Source organism: Carettochelys insculpta, chromosome 2 (genome assembly GCF_033958435.1).
Source record: "Carettochelys insculpta isolate YL-2023 chromosome 2, ASM3395843v1, whole genome shotgun sequence".
Classification (NCBI taxonomy): domain Eukaryota; kingdom Metazoa; phylum Chordata; order Testudines; family Carettochelyidae; genus Carettochelys; species Carettochelys insculpta.
Window position 1 is genome coordinate 238327616 of NC_134138.1, and position 19189 is coordinate 238346804.

General features: G+C 39.2%; 1 protein-coding gene across 2 annotated transcripts in view; it reads right to left on the reverse strand.

Annotated features, from left to right (window-relative positions):
* The window catches only part of RUNDC3B (RUN domain containing 3B), a 133396-nt gene that overhangs the window by 82391 nt on the left and 31816 nt on the right, over positions 1 to 19189 (reverse strand). For both annotated transcript variants that reach the window (XM_074984778.1, XM_074984777.1), the window contains exons 4-7: positions 14781 to 14866; positions 10153 to 10242; positions 6849 to 6929; positions 4689 to 4857 (exon numbers count right to left, since the gene is read on the reverse strand). In XM_074984778.1, the coding sequence (XP_074840879.1) occupies positions 4689 to 4857; positions 6849 to 6929; positions 10153 to 10242; positions 14781 to 14866 (426 nt within the window). The remainder of the gene's footprint in view (positions 1 to 4688; positions 4858 to 6848; positions 6930 to 10152; positions 10243 to 14780; positions 14867 to 19189) is intronic.

Genomic DNA, 19189 nt, shown 5'->3' on the forward strand with positions numbered 1-19189 from the left:
CTAACCAGAGATGTCATTCATGCCACAGCCACGATGATAGTGTTGGCATCTTGACTCAATCAGAACATATGATCTAGGTGAGCTGGCAATTATACCTTCCAGCTGCAGTGTAGATACTCCCTTGGAACTGCTCTGATCACTGCTAAGTATCACAGTGTTAATTATCATGGGGCCTACAGGAGCTCTGGCTATTCTAATAATATCATCATGCTATGCCTGGTGGATTTTGAATCAGAGTTTGCAATGGTGGGAAATTTCAGGAGGCTGGAGGGGAAATAGTAAAGAAATAGCCAGACAGTTTCACTTCATCTTTTTTATTCTATATATCTTGTCCTTTTTCAACACAAGTCCACTTCCGATAGAAAGCAGGTTCAAGAAACTTTTCACTGGCATGTAGAACATTGAGTCCCAGCTACTAGTCTCACACTCTGCCATAGGAAATATGAATATCCATCTTTATCCCTCTCCTTTTCATCCGTTAGGGGAGTGCTTAGTGGGTCAGGGATAACATTAGGATTTTCCTACCTCAGACTATATACATTTCACTCACCCCTATATTTTCTATTATTTAACTTATTTTTCTAGGTTTTTATTTAAAAAAATTGTCATTACATTTTCTATTAAAGGAAGCTGGTAGGTAGATTTTTTTTTAAATATAACACAGTAGGTCTCCCTACTTTCTTCTTCTCTGGGTGTTGATGCTTAACTCTTCTGTCTTGCTAACCCTCTCCAGTTTGAAGGAGAAAGTTTAATTATATATATATTTCTGTTGTGCACATCCGTGTGAAGGTGTGTGTTGTGCATGTGAGGTAAAGTTCAGCCAAACAAATGATTTTAGCACATCTCTAAGTGATTAGTTTGATCATCATTCTTGTCTCCCGAAGTAGTAAGATCCACAGTCTAGATCTGACTTTTGTGAAGATTTCATCTCCAAAACTCCCCAGTCAGTCAACATTTTAATTGTGCTGGTGGAATGTAACCATCAGCGTAAGGAAACAAAGGGCTAAGCAATGAGGGGTCCCGTGGCACCTTACAGACTAACAAATGTATGAGCACAAGCTTTTGTGGGCAAAGACCCATTTTGTCAGATGCAGGTCAGACGTAGTGGGTCTTTGCCCACGAAAGCTTATGCTCATACATTTCTGTTAGTCTATAAGGTGCCACAGGGCCCCTCATTGCTTTTGCAGATCCAGACTAACACGGCTACCACTCTGACAAAGGGCTAAGGAAGCAGGAACTTTCAGATAGCTAGGCCTGTCCCAATACGTGTAACTATAACCAATAGTTCATATAATCGTCAACTCTTTAGAGATGGAAGCTGGGAGCAAGACATTCTGCATAGATTTTTAGACCTGCCATCAATTCACTGTAATACAGTAGGGTTGCAACATTTGCCAGGGTTTGGTGTTGAGAATGCTTGCGAATGTTGAATTTTGCAAATATCATTTCACCCCAACCGGGGGAGCAAAAGTAAGCGGGCTCCTGGCTGGCTCTAGGCAGCAGCAAGGGAAAGAAAGCCCAGCTGTGGGACCATGGGGAGCCAGTTGGTGGCTGGGTTATACCCCCAGCTGGAGGTGGGGTCAGGAGCCCTGCTCTATATAGGCCGGGCTGGGGCTGGTGGGCACTACTGCCATAAGTAAAATGGCCTCCGCTATGGTGTGGGGCATGTCCACGCTGCCTGAGCTGCGCCCCAGCCCCGCCCCCCCGGGAGAAGAGCTGTTCGGAAGTTCACTCCACCCACCCACCCGCCAAGCCCGGCACAGGAGAACGAAAGTGACTCCTCCAGACACACTTCTTGACTTGGCTGCAGCCATTGCAGAGAAGTGGTGGGGGGTTTCCAGCTTTTGTTCATTGTTCATCATCCTGCTGCCTCACTCAGTGCCCCAGCTAAAGCCACCTTTGTTCTTGTGGTTTTTGGTCTGCTGGGTAAGCACTTGCAAATAATTGAATTTGCGAATGTTAAACTCGTGAATGTTGTGACCTTGCTGTACTTTGGACAATGGAGTTAATGCCTCAGTTTAACTACCACTTAAGTACATATTGCAAATTCCTAGTTACTGTACCACACAGAGGTATCATGTGGCCTATCTTATAGTAATTGAAATGCTCCAGTTAAGAAGGGCTTTGTAAGTGCCAAGCATTATTTCTTCTGTCTAGATATTGAGACTTTGCGTAAGCTACCAGATTCAATGGACACATCACACACCAATATTTGGATATTTGGAAGCAAAAGACCTCAGAGTAGTGTTATCCTTTTGGCCTGAACAACTAGTGAAAAATTCAGGATCTTGCAAGTTTGACCATTTAGGAGGTGAAACGGATGATAAAAGTCAGGAACCTCTGAAACCAGGAGGAGGAAGCTGCTAACAGGAGCATCTACTGCAACTGCAAGGCCTATTTCCAACCCTCCTTGAAGTCATATCTCCAGGCAACAGCAACGAAGGGTCCTGTGGCACCTTACAGACTAACAGAAAAGTTTTGAGCATGAGCTTTCGTGAGCACAGACTCACTTCGAAGTGAGTCTGTGCTCACGAAAGCTCATGCTCAAAACTTTTCTGTTAGTCTGTAAGGTGCCACAGGACCCTTCGTTGCTGTTGCCTGGAGATATGACTGGTCAGGGTCACCTTCATCTGATGAAGTGAGTCTGTGCTCACTTGCCTGGAGATATGACTGGTCAGGGTCACTTCATCTGATGAAGTGAGTCTGTGCTCACGAAAGCTCATGCTCAAAACTTTTCTGTTAGTCTATAAGGTGTCACAGGACCCTTCGTTGCTGTTGCCTGGAGATATGACTGGTCAGGGTCACCTTCATCTGATGAAGTGAGTCTGTGCTCACTTGCCTGGAGATATGACTGGTCAGGGTCACTTCATCTGATGAAGTGAGTCTGTGCTCACGAAAGCTCATGCTCAAAACTTTTCTGTTAGTCTATAAGGTGCCACAGGACCCTTCGTTGCTGTTGCCTGGAGATATGACTGGTCAGGGTCACCTTCATCTGATGAAGTGAGTCTGTGCTCACTTGCCTGGAGATATGACTGGTCAGGGTCACTTCATCTGATGAAGTGAGTCTGTGCTCACGAAAGCTCATGCTCAAAACTTTTCTGTTAGTCTATAAGGTGCCACACGACCCTTCGTTGCTGTTGCCTGGAGATATGACTGGTCAGGGTCACCTTCATCTGATGAAGTGAGTCTGTGCTCACTTGCCTGGAGATATGACTGGTCAGGGTCACTTCATCTGATGAAGTGAGTCTGTGCTCACAAAAGCTCATGCTCAAAACTTTTCTGTTAGTCTATAAGGTGCCACAGGACCCTTCGTTGCTGTTACACATCCAGACTAACACGGCTACCCCGCCGATACTTGATCTCCAGGCAAGAGTTCCTCTGAGCTGTGCTCACTTCTTCCCTGGCACTTTCAAGGACCACTGTGTGCTCTCCCCTCAGAGTGCCCTTATGGATCCCTGATTTTGTCAGTGACCTTCCCTTCTGCCCCTGATTTTTTTTCATTTATTGTCCTCAAAATTAGTTGGTGTCTGGATCCAATGGCTCTCCTCCTTAAGCTGCAGGGGCGCTTCAGTAATGGGTAGGCCCATACCTGTGCAACCCCAGTGCTTTAATAGGTGTCTTTGATGCAATCATGTTTATTTACAAGGCCTATATAAAGTCCTGTTTTCCTTAAACATGGAAGAATCAAGACCCGGGAGAGAGAGGCTTGGGTCTGTAAGCAAAGAAACTTTCAGCCAGCTTGTTCTGATTGCATGTGTCTTCTAAACTTGTGTGGCTCTGCTTCTCTCTCAAGTAACAGAAGTTCAAATTCCTGGATGGACTCACATACACTTGTTTTAGACTGGTACCCACTACAAAGGAGTCTGTTTCTTACAGCTGTCATAAATAAAGGTATCGGAGGGGCAGGGGACTTACTCTGTAGCTTCAAAAACAACAAGAAGTGGATCTTTGCCCATGAAAGCTTACGCTCCAAATTATCCGTTAGTCTATAAGGTGCCACAGGACTACTTGTTTTTCTGAAATAAAGGGTGGCTGTCCAACCCCGCAACCTCAGTGATGTTTAACCTTACCCACAAGCAGCTATATATGTTATGTTTTAATAAAAATCTCAAAAGAAAAGAAGAGTAGCTTGTTACTTAAAGGATCCTAGGTCTTGTGAGTAACAGTAACACACACACGCGTATATTAACTGAGTCACCCTAAGGTAGGGGTCTGCAACCTGTGGCTCTTTAAGGACTTATTTGCAGTTCCCGATGCTATAACTGCAAAGTTTAAAAAAAACACCACTCGATTATTTTCGATGAATGATGAACACCTAAAAGGCCAAAAATGAACAACATTCGGTAACTCCCTCTAGCGCCCCTCCAGAAAAAGAGAAGATTTGGGAGTGAAAATCAGGAAAAGAGTGGTGCAAACACATATGTAAATTGTGAGGACACAGAATATGTAAAAAGTTTGTGAACGTCCTGCAGTAAACAGGTATCGCATTACATATCATTGTGTGTGCACTGTTCTTAAAATAGAGGTTACAAAAACTATGGCTTGTTGTTTATTAAGGACCAACTCAGTCTCATGTACTGTGGCTCTTGAATTACTGAGCTTTTTACCAAATTGGGAAAAAAAATGTCTCTTCTTGCTGTTTTGGATGCTGACCCTTACCCTAAGCCCTTCACAAACTGATTTTTTACCTTCTGCTCCAATGTGAGTCGATACTTCTGTTCTACCCTTTTGCATTTGTTGTACCAACTGTTTTCATCTGTGATGAAAGGTGGTCCAATATTTTCTGGAGTACTGCTTTCACTGCCGCTACTTCCCAGAGTCCTTAGTTCTTCTTCATCACTGCTGATGCTACCAGAACTGAAGGACCAAATTTATAAATCAAATAAAAATTACAATTAACTGATGCAAAACCTGCCTTGAAACAGAAATATTACTGTTAAAACATGAAATGCAAAGCCACCTTTAAAAAAAAAATCAGTAATGGAATACATGTAATATGTAAACATGTAGTACAAGTAAGAGTTTACAAGATACCTTTCTGTTCGCTGAGCTACTAATGACTATTTCTCAGCCACCAAAAGTAATGTCAGGAATCTGTGTTTCCAAAGTTGACAGCTGTGCAGGGCACGCACCACAATAACCAAATAAGCTTTTCTGCCTTTTTTTTGTTTGTTTTTTTAATTTTGCTTTTCTAATTCTTGTGAGACTAGAAATCTGCAATACTAACTGGGAATGAAAGGTAAAGTTTTAACTGACTAAGGGAATAAAGGGTCAGCACATTGCATTCAAGCAATGAAAGGTGGCAAGTCAATTATCTCCGGCCTACAACCATTAAGTCCGCAGTTCTCAAAATCTAACCAAGTGCAAACAGCATGGAAGAAAATGCCTTTGAATCTAATCAAAATGTGAACAGCACAAAGAGGAACATCTTGCTATACTAAACTGGGGGTGATGGCTAGCCGTTACATCAGAAAGATAAAATTAAGGTTATCCTTTTACTTTTTTGTTGTTACTAAGCTTTCTGCTGTCAAGAACTTTTAGCTATATTTCAGTGGTGAGAGTTCTGCATAAGCCACATTTTTCATGTCTTCTAAAAGTATTTTAGTATGGTAAATACTGTAAATCATAGTATCTATATGAGTCTCTTCAAATACGCTTAAATTTAAAGAGTTCACTGTTGGTATATCTATTAAAGGCATGCTATTATAAGACACTCATTACCTAGGGTGTTTTTTTTAAAAAAAGGCTTCAATATCAAGAAGCAACATGAGATTGTTTTAATTACAATCTTAATACTGTGTTGTCTAATTTGTTTTAAATTTGAAGACAACTCAGGGACTGTGACAATTATGGGTGTCCATTAAAACTTTGAGGATGTACAAGTACAATGGTAACCCAGAGCAGATATAGGGTTTTCTCTTAAAACTGGTTTATGCATTTTTTGAGGATACATATTCCATTACTGACTTGGGTTAAAATTTTCCTGTAGTGCAGTAGTTTAACTTCAACTGCACTTTGCAATTAAAAAAATAAAAAAAAAAATCTAATGAATTTTTCATCTCTAGACAGCAATTAGTATTTTCATTTTCAGGTATACATCTTAGTAAAGCACATCAAGTAATTCTAGTATATCTTTATTCCAACCTGCTTTCTGAAATAGGCAACTCTTGCAACAAAATCTATAGCAGTATTTCCATGCTTTTTTGAGGTACTGAATAGGACTACCAATGGCCTCACTGTTCTCACTCAGATGCAGATATTAACCAAATCCTTTTTGTCAAAAAAGGACCTTCCACTAAATCATATAGTTAAAAATTGACTGATGAAACCTAGGTAGCATACAGGTTAATCACAGCATATTCCTGAAGGGTGAAATACTAATACCACATATGGATGCATGTTGACTTCTGTTGCGTCTTCCAAAGATATAGGTGCAGACATGTTTTTAATAGCATGGTGAGAAAAATCACAAGACTATGAAGAAAAAAGGCACACACAGGAAACAAAATATAATTGGCATAGCTTCCTACAGGAAAAAAAATGATGATTACAGATGCTCTAGATTCTTGATATTAGCTTTAATTTAAAAGTATAAGCCTCAGTGACAGAAGTCATTTCTCCCTTTAAAGTTATAATATGTACTAAACACCTGAGTATAAACTGGAATTCCAGCATTACTAATCATAGTCCTACAACAATTTAAAGATAAGTGTTCCATACTGGTCACTAAGTGCAGAATGGCTGAGCTTAGTGGAAGCCAAGTAAACTTCAAAAAGATAAGTAAAAGGCAAAATATCCAATTACCAAGTGAAGCTGAAAATTAGAGGAAGTTTCAAGATGAACTGTACCTTTGTGTGAACTTCAGATAGGGTGTATAATCTATTACTGCTGGAAAGTTGCCATCCAATCCTTCTCCCTTCAGGCAGAAGCTGATGTAATACAAAGAATTAGTAACTGCATTACACCAAGAAAATGAAACGGCAGTGATACAGCTCAATCTTAATAAGATATAATTTGATCTTCTTTACCAATAAAATCAAAAGTATTATAAAAGAAGATTGTGAGGTACAGTTTTCAGTGTCTGAAATACTATAATGTAAGTCCACATTAGCAATAAGTTAAATTATCAACTAAAAGTGAAAAGTCACTGCCTCTGTTTTAGAACGATGTAATTTTTCTTCATAACGATATTTTGTGTATGAAGACAGACAACTCAATACATTGTTCAGGGCGAAAGGGGAGTATGTTCTTAGCTTGCCTTTTCTCAAAGGCTCTGAAGAGTTGCCAACTGTACATGAAAAGTTAGAGAAAGAATTCCTTTAGATACAGTTCAGTGTATATATTCAGGGCTTTTTTTCTTGTCAGAACACCACAGAACAGAGCTCTGTAACCTTTTTTTCCTGGCACTGCCATTTTGGAAGGTGGCTGGGCACCTCTGAGCCACATGTGGCTCTTAAGGAGCCATGTGAGGCTCCCCCCGCTGCTGCTCTCATCTGGCTCCCTGCCTGCCACACTGAAAGAGGACTCAATTTAGTTGGTTTAATGGCCATTAAACCAATTAAATTGAGTCATTTCAGCATGGAGGGGCACCTGGATCTGCACCTGCAGCGCTGTATGTAAGGGGAGCTGGAGGAAGCTGCACAGTTGTTCAGCAGATAGTCCAGTGAAGGAGCAGCAGCAGGCGGCACTCCTGGCCTGGGTAAGATAAGTCACTGGGGCGGGGGTGCAGTTTGGGGCTCGGGGGAGTTAAGCCTGAGGGCAGGGGGGTTGTTTGTGGCAGCAAGAGGTTGAGCCTCTGGGTGGGAAGGAGGCAGTTTGGGGCTGCAGGGAGTTGACACCTTTTTTTCCCTAGGGGGGGAAAAAAACCACTGTATATACTGCTATATTTTCTGCACATTATAAACTACTGAGACTGTACAAATTCCCAAAACATGCACAGCTCTTTACAATCATACACAATCCACCACCCTCCTACAGGGTTTGCTACCTTAAGTCTTGATTTTACAAACGTTTACACAGGTACTTAACTTGATTGTAATGAAACTACTCACAGACAAACACAAGCATGTGTGTATGTGGTTGCTAGCTCCAGGCCTGAAAGACAAGATAAAGGAATGGAGAAAAGGAGTGTAGCTACAAAGACAGTGGTTAGAGCAACTGGCACATACCTTATTAATTCTGCTTTTAAAGGTATTTATTACTGGGAAGGTGGAAATTGAGGGAAGGAGAACAGCATGAGGTGGGAGGTATAGCTCTGCTGTTTGAGCATTGGCCTGCTAAACCCAGGGTTGTGAGCTCAATCCTTCAGGGGGCCATTTGGGGACCTGGGGCAAATAGGTTAAAAAAATTGTCAGGGTGATAGTTCCTTCTGTGAGTGCAGAGGACTGGACTTGACCACTCAAGGTCCCTTCAAGTTCTATGAGATAAGCATATCTCCATAAGAAGAGTGCTGGTAGGAATAAGGCAGAAGAAAGGAGAGGAACACCAAACAGGAGAAAAGAGTTGTGTAATTGAGGTTACTAGACATATTTGGAAGAAAAAGTTTGAAAATAATTCACTTACTCCTTCTGCTTATTCTGAAACAAAGATGTGTGCTTTATAATATCACAACCAATTACTGCAATAATTTTTCTTCAAGTGATGAGTAGCAGGAACAGATAAGCATTGAGAAATGTCCCTATCCATCCACATAACTTTCTAAACTCAAACATAAACAACAACATAGAAAAGATTAAATGTGGTTTTAATCTAAAATTACAGTTTAATTTACAATAAGATTTTGAAGAGGTTCTCAAACAATTTTTTTCATTCCTTCTCTACTTCCTAGATGAGCAACAAAATATGTACTTTCTAAAATTTGCTCCTCAGAGGAAGACAGTTCTTACTTTTATTTTAAAAAAATCCATTCATAAAACTGAAAAAACATTTGCAAGAAAAAAAATCAAGAAGTGAGTGTTTCCAGATGTCTTATGCCCTTAAATATTTTTAAAATGATTACAAACATTCAAACTTGCAGTAAGGAGGGGTGTATGAATGCAACATAGAGCACAAACATATTTTCCATGTCACACAAACCATTATACAGACAATGGTAACTAATGCTGCAGTTGTAAAGAACTGGGGAACAGTAGATTCCATGCCCCACTATAGAATCACCTTCATAACATTCAGCAGAAAAAGGGGATTTCAAAAAATACGGGGTCCTTTTGAAAAGGACCCCCCATGTAGCCATGCTGAGTTGGAAGCGTCCTAATGCTAATGGGGCGCTGAATAGTCAATTTAGAATCTCATTAGTAATCTTCAAAATAGCCATTACCATGGCTATTTCGAACATTTGTGTCAGTGTAGACACAGCCAGGGTGTGAGCAGACAATGCTTAGAAAAGAATCTTCTGCATAGGCTGCACCAACTGGTACAACCTAAGACTGGAAATATGTAAAGGACATATGAAGATAAACAAAACTAGAATGGAACCCACAGTGCCACCACCTTAACTATATTCAGTATTGCTGATCCTGCTGTGGGTCAAATGTACTATGATAGAACTGAAAAAATTAAAATAGTAAAACATTAAAAAGGATCCTTTTAATCACAAACTCATATTTTAGCCGCAATTCCCGAAGTATTTATGCTATTAGCAAAACTGACAGATGTCAAAAATAATCAACGAACATTTTCTATTATGTGAATTAAAAATTTTAAATCAGTAGAGGTAAAAAAGTACTAAAAATAATTCACGTGATGCAAAAGTTGTCTCTTTGGATATATCAAAATATCAGCAACTGAAATCATGATCATTGGTTTAAGTTTAGACTAGGACATGGAGAAGTGAGAATTTTGGTTGCCTTAAGACACTTACATAGAACAGAAGAGGAGAGAAATGAAGGAGCATGCATGCATACACAAGCCGAAATCCACAGCAGAGAGCACAGTTGATAGTCTCTTTCACGAAGATTATTATTTGTATGTATTGCAGAAACATCCGCAAGCTCCCATAAAATTGAGGCCACACTGTATCAGATACAGTATATGAAAAATATTTTCATGACACTGAAAACTGGTTTAAGGTTCCAGAATCTACAACTTGTTATTTTTTAAAGTTAGGATATGATACTTTTCTATAACTAAACACCTGACAGACAGACTGAATACCTGAAGTCAATAGCATTGAGTCCCAACAGCATGCCAGCAAGCATATTTGCTTCCTCCCCCAGAACAATTGCTCCATCTTCATAAAATCTCCTACAAGAAACAAAAAAAGTTTTCACTACAAAGAAAAATTAACAGAAAAATGAGCAACCTCTGACTGAATAATAATTTACCTACCAGAGTGACTATGCAACTTATTAAAAGAAGGCTTCTTAAATCCAAACAAATAAAAACAACTATTAGATTACACAAAGGCATTCATATTTCACTTCTGGCAAAGAAAGGAAGCGATCACTATGAAGCAATAAATTACAAGCAGGGTAGAATTACGCCATAATGAGAAAAAAAATCTTAAATGTATGAAACACAAAGTGTGGCAAACAACAAAACTATATAAATTTTAATTAATTTATTATCTGTCTATGTCATGGCCTGCAGAAATACCAGTAGAAAAAAAAGAGTAAGCCAAGAAAACCACCCCAACCCGAAAGAGAGAGAGACATATATAAATGGAGTTTTCCTCCTGAATGAACAATGTGTCATTAAGTACTGAAAGAATAATGGATACCACTATATAAAGCCTATTTCTTAATTGTACTTAAAATCAATTTAAGATCCAGTATTCAAATTTAACAGCTGATTATATTAACAGTCTATACTCCTATTTTTAGTAGTATAGTGTTGCTCTTCCTTCCCACTGCTGAAGCATTTCCCTGCCAGAGGAAGGACTCTAACATCGCACATGACAGATCTTTGAACGATTTGGGCCTAAGGTAAGACGTCTAAATCCACATTTTAGCTCCTAAGTAAGTGGCCTGATTTTCAAAAGGGCCTAAACACATGCATCTCCCACTGAAGTTAACAGCAGCCTTAAAGTCAGGCCACTTATTTGGGAGTCAAACTTTAGGAACTCATGCTTGAAAATTTTGTTGGCTCTAATAAAAAAATAAAAAGGCTTACGGAAACATCATAATAATAATTATGGATAATCAAACTGATGGACAAAAATCTATACACAAATGTATAGGAGGATTCAGTTAACTCTGTGGCTTCACACAGAAAATTGGAAGTTTAGTTGCTGGTGGATGAAGAACCCCATATGGTTTGCATTACCGTTGAGTAACTGGAAATCTAAACGTTCATTGCCAAAAGGTTACTACTACTAAAAGTAATTTCGTAAGTTGAATATGTAACAACTATTAATTTAATTTTAAATGGTCTACTGAAACAGATTCTTATACATTTCAATTTCAAGATTATTGGGAACATCCTCACATTCCAAATGAATAAGGTTTGTTTTCAAAAGCTACACTAATTAAACAGCCGGCTAATTAAAACCATTTTTTCTTTACCTAGCAAGTTAAAGTACTAAACACAAAGAATGACAGCTGACGATGACTTTTTGCACCAAAATTATCATCAGAAAAAAAAAATAAACCAAGAGTTGGGCTTTTTTCAAAAAATTACTTGCTTTAGTGCTTTTAGAATTTGTCACACATTTCAAGCGGAAGTATACCTGGATAAATACTTAGAATTTTAAGCAAAGAACATGTGACTGGAAGGTTCAGTCACTTCAACTGTAAGATGAGGATATCATCTACTTCAGGCTAGTGGAAAGAGCTTAAAGCTCTTTGAGATAAACGGATGAAAACTGCTACATAAGAACAAAATAAAGCAAGTGAAATAATTTTCCCTTACTCAGTTTTCTGGTGGTTCTTTGACTATCCCCCAGGCAATTTAAGTCTCTCTTGTAATGTGTGGTCTGATACTCATGTTATTAATGAAGTCTCAACTTAATAGACAGACACCTCTCTGTTCTATGGCATGACACATGCGCAAAAGCAAAATAAAACAGCAGCAACATATTTTGATACCGTATTTATCATACTACAGGCTGAGCCTCTTTAGTTCAGCACCGTCCGTGGCCCCTGAAAATCTTAGCCACTGGGGGAGACTTCCTCTTGGTGGCTGCAAGCCCCCAAAAATTTTAGCAGCTGGGGAAACTTCCACCTGGAGGCAGAAAGACCTCAAAAATATTTTTGGTTGGTGGCCAGTTGAAGCTGTCCCCCCAGATGGCTGCAAGCCCCCAGAAAATCTTAGCTGCTGGAGGAGACTTCCCCCTGGCATCTGCAAGCCCCTGAAAATCTTTCCCTCCCTTGTAACTCTAACCACACGCAAGTCAGGACATGGCGCTTCCTGGCAGCATGGTCAACACCAAACAGCAGACACATCCTTTTATTGGGATGGGGACTAGCCACATGATGTGGCTGACAGTGGGAACAACCCCAACTGCATAGTGCCTGTAGGGGAGGGAGGGGGATGTGCACAAATGTAAACAGCTGAGAAGTTTCTCTGCCTCTTATACAAGCATGACCCACCCCCCCACAACAGCCTTGCTGCCACAGGATGCAGCAGGGCAGTGGCTGGCACCAAGCAGCACCAAAAAAAATACCAAGCATAGAAACAGAACAATGAACTCCGTGCTGGGGCTATTTGTAACGGGTAGATGCGCTCACAGCACTAGTAGCAAACAAAGACATTTCTCATCAGCCTCCCATGCAAACATAACCTCACAGTCAGAGGCTTCCTGGTCCCGATTTGAAATTCATGGTCTTCCTGCTACCTAATTCCTGTACACCTGGAGAGCAGCAGCCAGAGTGGAGCATTGTGGGGCATTGTGGGTTATATACTGGACACCTCTGGAGGCTAATCAATTTGATTTTAAGACATGGTGCTTCCACGCTGGCCTTTATTCAAACTTGATACTACCCTCAGCAGGGTTCCAACAATATCATATCTGTATTTGTGCTCCCTAAATCGAGCTAATGGTATTTACAGTGAAGACAGTCATGTGGTAATATCAAGCTAGCTGCCTGAAATTACAATTTATCTCATACTGTGGATGTAGCCTAAGTAAATTCTTTGCTTGGGGTTCACAGCTGAGGATATTAGTCAGATTCCCAACCCTGACCCATTCTATTTAGGTTACAAATCTGAGCAATTGTCTATGTCATTAGAGGAGGTTTTGGAACAAACTGATAAACAATACATCACCAAGACCAGAGGGCATTCACCCAAGAGTTCTGAAAGAACTCAAATGTGAAGGTGTGGAACTATTAACTGTAGTAAATTCGTAGCCTACCCTTTTTATCATCTACTGTACCTAATGACTAGAAGATAGCTAATGTAAAGCCAATATTTAAATTGGGCTCTAGAGATGATCCTGGAAATTAGACTGTTAAGTTTAATGTAAGTACTGGGCAAATTAATTGAAACCACAGTAAAGAATAGAATTGTCAGATACTTACATGAAAATAATTTGTTGGAGAAAAGTTGGTTTCTGTAATGGGAAATCATGCCTTATTAATTACTAGAGTTCTTTCTGGAGGTAAACAAGAATGTGCACAAGAGGAATCCAGTGGATATGCTATACTTAGATTCCTAGAAAGCCCTCCAAAAGGCTCTTAAATAAAGTAAGTTGTTATGGGGTAAGAGGAAAGATCCTTTCATGGATCACTAAGTAGACAGAAAAGACAGAAAACAAAGGGTAGGAATAAATGGTCAGTTTTCACAACGGAGAGAGGTAATTAGCGGTGTTCCCAACTGATCCATTCTTGGGCCAATCCTATTCAACATTCAAAAATAATCAGAGAAAGCGGTAAACACTGAGGCAGCAAACTTGCTGTTTAAGTAAATTGCTCAAGGTAGTTAAGAACAAAGCAGAACAGTAATTTAAAAGACTGGGACTTTTCATCTCAGAAAAGAGAAGACTAAGTGGGGATATGATAGAGTTCTATACAACAATGACAGGTATGAAGAAAGTGAATAAAAATTATTTACTTGTTCCCATAACATTGGAACTAGGGGTCACCAAGTGAAATTAATAGGCAGCATGTTTAAACCAAAGAAAAAGGTATTTCTTCATACAGAGCGCAGACAACCCATGAAACTCCTAGCCAAAGGATGTCGTGAAGACCAGGATTTTAAGAGGGTTCAAAAAAGAACCTAATAAATTGATGGATAGGCCCAACAATAACTATTAGCCATGGATAGGAATAGTGTCTCTAGCCTCTGGTTTGTCAGAAGATGGAAATGGGTGACAGGGGAGGGATCACTTGATTACCTGTTCTGTTCACTCCCTCTGGGGCATTTGGCATTGGTCACTGTCAGGAGACAGGATAACTAGGCTAGATGGATCTTTGGTCTGACCCAATATTGCCACTCTTATGTTCAACAATTTAATACTTCTTTCACTGAATTTCTGAAGTCTTTTTAATTTAAACAGCACATCCTCAAACTTAGTTTTCTACCTTTATGTCAGCAACAAGTACTAACTAGAGCCTTTTCCAAAGTTTTCCCATATCATTTATCCACTCCAAAATGTCCATCATAAGCCAACCATTTATTAGAAAGGGACACATACATTTCCAGTTATGCTACTCCTAACATACAAATATAGGCTTCCAGATCAGTCTGCAATGGCAGCAACTGATATGCCTCATACACACCATTTCTGCTATTTGCTTCTTTTTGATACTGATAGCAAGCAGCAAATTCAGTCCCAAACCCAGGTCTTTTGCCTATGTAACATTTTGAAATTTAGGATTAAGCAAAGAAAAGGACTTTAAGACCTGGTTGTTTTGAAGTCTCTTAGAGCTGCAGAAATATATTCAGACAAATGTTTTTCCATAAGTGCCACTCTGATCCATGCTCTGCCCTGAAAGGAGGAAGAAACAATATTAAATACTTAAATCACAGACTAACAAGCACTCTGTTTGAACTTCTGGAATGCAATCAGACCAGTACAGCTAGAGGGGAAACACCACTACATAATTGCTAGCAAAAAGACAGATTTGCTATTTAATACTGTATACACTTCTCTACAGCAATAAGAAAATAAAACTACAAAACATATTTCTCAGCGTATGCTACTTCTGAATTCTTATTTAAAGTCTTCCCTTCAATAATATAAGAATGGCTAACTTCTTCTTACAGCTGTACAAAAGAGGTCAAATTTAATGCAAACAGCTAGGAAAACTTTGATGGCTTTCCATGACTATTTCTGTAAATAAGTTTTGCAATGTATCTTTACTTTGCAAAAATTCAGTTTACAAGGAGTTGCAATCACTAAAATCTGTTTAATAATAATTTTACACAGGACTACATATACACATTATATATAAATAAATGGCGTCCGTTTGTACATAATTTTAAAAGCTAAACTTTGTCTTGTTAGATTGCTGGTAGTGCAGTCTCTAATATTTTCTGATTTAAATTTTCACTCTGAATTTACTGGTACGCTAGTCAAATACACCCAAGTCAAACACCAACAAACAGCTGACATGCTGCAAGCCACATATTCATGAACGACAGACTAGATATTATACACAAAGGCTCTCCAGAGGATTCATAGATTCTAAGGCCAAAAGGGACCTTCTGATCATCTAAATCGGGGTGGGCAATTCAAGTGGCAGCCTGCCAAGGTTAGTTCCTAGCAGGCTGCTGCCACTATATTTACTTGTGCCTCTGCATGAATCAGGCAATCACAGGTCCTGCTGGTCACAAATTGCCATTGATGGCCAAGAAGTGGCACAGACGGGGACACGTCTCCTGACACAAACAATGATCCACTGCTAACGAGAGCTGTGATCTCCTGATACCTGCAATCATCTAATACCTGCATCTCTGCAGGTAAATACAGAGATGGGGGCTTGTCAAGGGCTAATCCAGGAAGACCAAATTTGGCACATAGGCCAGTAATTCCCAAACCCGGATCTACACCTAGACCCAGAAATAGTCTTCTTTTTGCTGCTCCCAAATCCAGAGCAATTATAGCAGGTGTCCACTATCACTGGTTTCACACATCTAGAGCAAAAGTTTAAAAATCATATTCAAAATTAAGGACTTGTATGCACACTCATATACTTTAGCAAACTATTGACTGAAACAGTAGTAAATCCTGGATAACATTTGCTACAATAAAGAAGATTTTTTTAAAGTGTCGGTAAAAATTCAAAAGATAGAAAATAATTTCAAAGAAAACAATCTGTCAGGTGCATTAGTGTTACCTAACTAAAACCTCACACAATGGTATTCCCAAAGCTGCAACTAATTGTGTATTAATTAATTTTGTTTTTTAAAAAAAATTATATATGTAACTCTTTATTAGACCCATTTAAACTGATGAATCTTTAAAAAAAAGAATTTAACAAAAGTACTAGCTGGTCAATTGCAGTCCATACTCTCAGTTGATATAAACCCATATCAAACAGAATTCATAAAGGACAGACAAATGATCCATACTCATATATAATTGAAATAATTCATAATTAAATTATGCCAATTACCAAAGACATGTATTTTGTTATTGCTCGGTATACAGAAACACTTGATAGAGAGGAGCTTCCTGTTTTATCTTCAGTATGGATGTTAGCCCCTAATTCTTAAATGCATTAGTGCTTTTTATGCCATCTCAAAAGCAGGTATGCAACTCAAGAGAGCTAAAGCGTCACTATGAAAAGTGTGAAAAATGTCTGGTAACGTGTTCTGTAGCTGTTGTTTCGCACATGTCCATTCCACCTCAGATGCGTGCATGCCAAGTGCAGTAGTGTCAGGAATTTTTTCTTCAGTGGTATTTGCTGGGACAATTTATATGCTTTGTGCTGCTATCTGATGGTATTAAGGACAGTGTTATCTCCAACTCCTCTCAGTTCTCACTTATCAGATAAACTCAAATAAAGAATTGTGGGTCACAGAGAAGACAAACAACACATACAATAATAGGTGATAAAGTGATTGCACACACCCATTACAAAACAGGTAACTCACAAGCAATTCATTCTCAAGATGGGATTGGAGTCTATCAGAATAATGATGGAAGGATGACAAGCCCTTATCTGGCATCACCACTATACTGTTGCAAGATTGGATAATGAGAGGCAAATTATGTACTAAAGGCCAAATCGTGGCTCTGCAAATAACTAGAATAAAGGCATATGAAGGATCCAGGAAGAGGATAATATAACCCAGGGTGATCATGCAAAACATTTATGTAGGTTTTGACAAGCTCTTGGAAATGTAATATGCATCTGAGACTTTTTTTTGCTTTTGGAGATTTAGAAGTAGTGAGAATAAGAGACAGAAACTTTCTCTTCCATGTAACAAAAGAACATTCACTCAAGTTTCCAACCAAAGGAGAAGTGGTACCTTGTGAAGAAGAACTTCCTTGAGAGTAGTCCTTGGAAAAGAACAGGGGAGGGAAATCAGAAATAAACTGAAAAGGTGTATCCTAATTCCAACATGTTTCCAAAATGACCTAAGCCCAAGCACTTAGACCGCAAGCTAGAAACACAAATGGGCAGAAGAAGCTAGCAAACTGGGTCTTGCCATTAGTTCTACAAGGATCCACTTAGCTGAAGCTAGGCTACCCTTGACAAGCATATAAAATTGACTGCTTGAGATTCCAAGGCTGCCTAGAGAAGCTGGAAGCAGAGGAAAAAGTGGGCAGAGGTGATCTCCTATAGCTTTTGCCTTTCTAGGTTGGGGTTGCCAGTGAGGTATAAAGGTATTATACCTGGACAATGCTAGGGATGGAATTGTAATTCATTTTGACTGTGAAGTATCGGAGGGGTAGCCGTGTTAGTTTGGATCTGTAACAGCAACGAAGGGTCCTGTGGCACCTTATAGACTAACAGAAAAGTTTTGAGCATGAGCTTTCGTGAGCACAGACTCCCTTCATGAGATGAAGTGAGTCTGTGCTCACGAAAGCTCATGCTCAAAACTTTTCTGTTAGTCTATAAGGTGCCACAGGACCCTTCATTGCTATTTTGACTGTGGTGGTTCTTCCCAATTAAGAAATTGCATACTTCCACCCATGTTCCACTGCTCTCTTCATCTGCTGAATTATAGGATTGAAATTTCAAACTACCTGCTCATCTTGATTGTTTTCAGATTTTGATTCCTACATATCTGACAGAATTTGTGCCCCACTTGTACTCAATCGTTTTCCAGAGACATGGCTATTTTGCTAGAAGCTTGGCATATTTATAACTAGTAACTCAGTTTGGGTCTAATTTACTTTAAATCCAGATGTGCCCCAAACCCTAATTTTAGGGAACTATTCAGATTTTTGTTTTTAAAAATGTCATTGACACAGAATGCTATTTTTTTTTTCTGTGAGTTTTATTCCTGTGATAAATTCATTATTTGTTTTCCTTTGTGCATAGGGCTCCACAGTAAATGCTTAAACAAAAAAACAAACCACATACCTATTAGTTTTTCTTCCAGTGATACAAATGTCCATTCCATGTCAGGTGTGTGTTTGCCCAATGCACTGGTGTCAGAATTCTCTCTCAGTGAACCTTTTCCTTACCTGTTGGGGCAGTGTGCGCACCCTGTGCTGCCTGGCACTGCTGTATTTTTTTTTCCCCTGGCGGGGGTGGGCAGAAAAGTATAAATGCTCAGAAGCTTGAGCATATGACTACATAGCTTGCCATTGGGCAGCTGTAAAAAAAAAAAAAAAAAAAAAAAAAAAAAAAGAGGGAAGGGTTCTTTTGAAGATGGGGTTTACTTTCCAAAGAGCCGTGTCTACACGGTTTTTCTTTTTTCAAAAGAAGCTTCTGAAAGAATATGCAAATGAGATGCCAGATATGTAAATCTGCACATCGTTTGCATTTTTGATTTCCCTCATTTGCATGTCTCTTTTGAAAGAGGAGTGAGAGTATAGACACAGCCATATAGAGACAAATGACCCCAGTGGGATACATTTTGACCTGGAGCTTCACTGTGCAGCATTATAAAATAAAATGTCTTTAAGATACTGTTTCAGTAGTATATCAGTCAGGTTCAAAATATTTTATTTATATATAAAAGTTGAATGAGGATAAATGTTGGAAAAATTTATAAAGATTTGACACACACAGCAGAAAAGTCCAGCGAAAATTAGGATGCAATTCATAATCACATATTAAAAATTATTGTATATTTACTACTAGTGGTAATTTTTAGGGGCATTACTTGAGGAAACAAATCACAAAGAAAT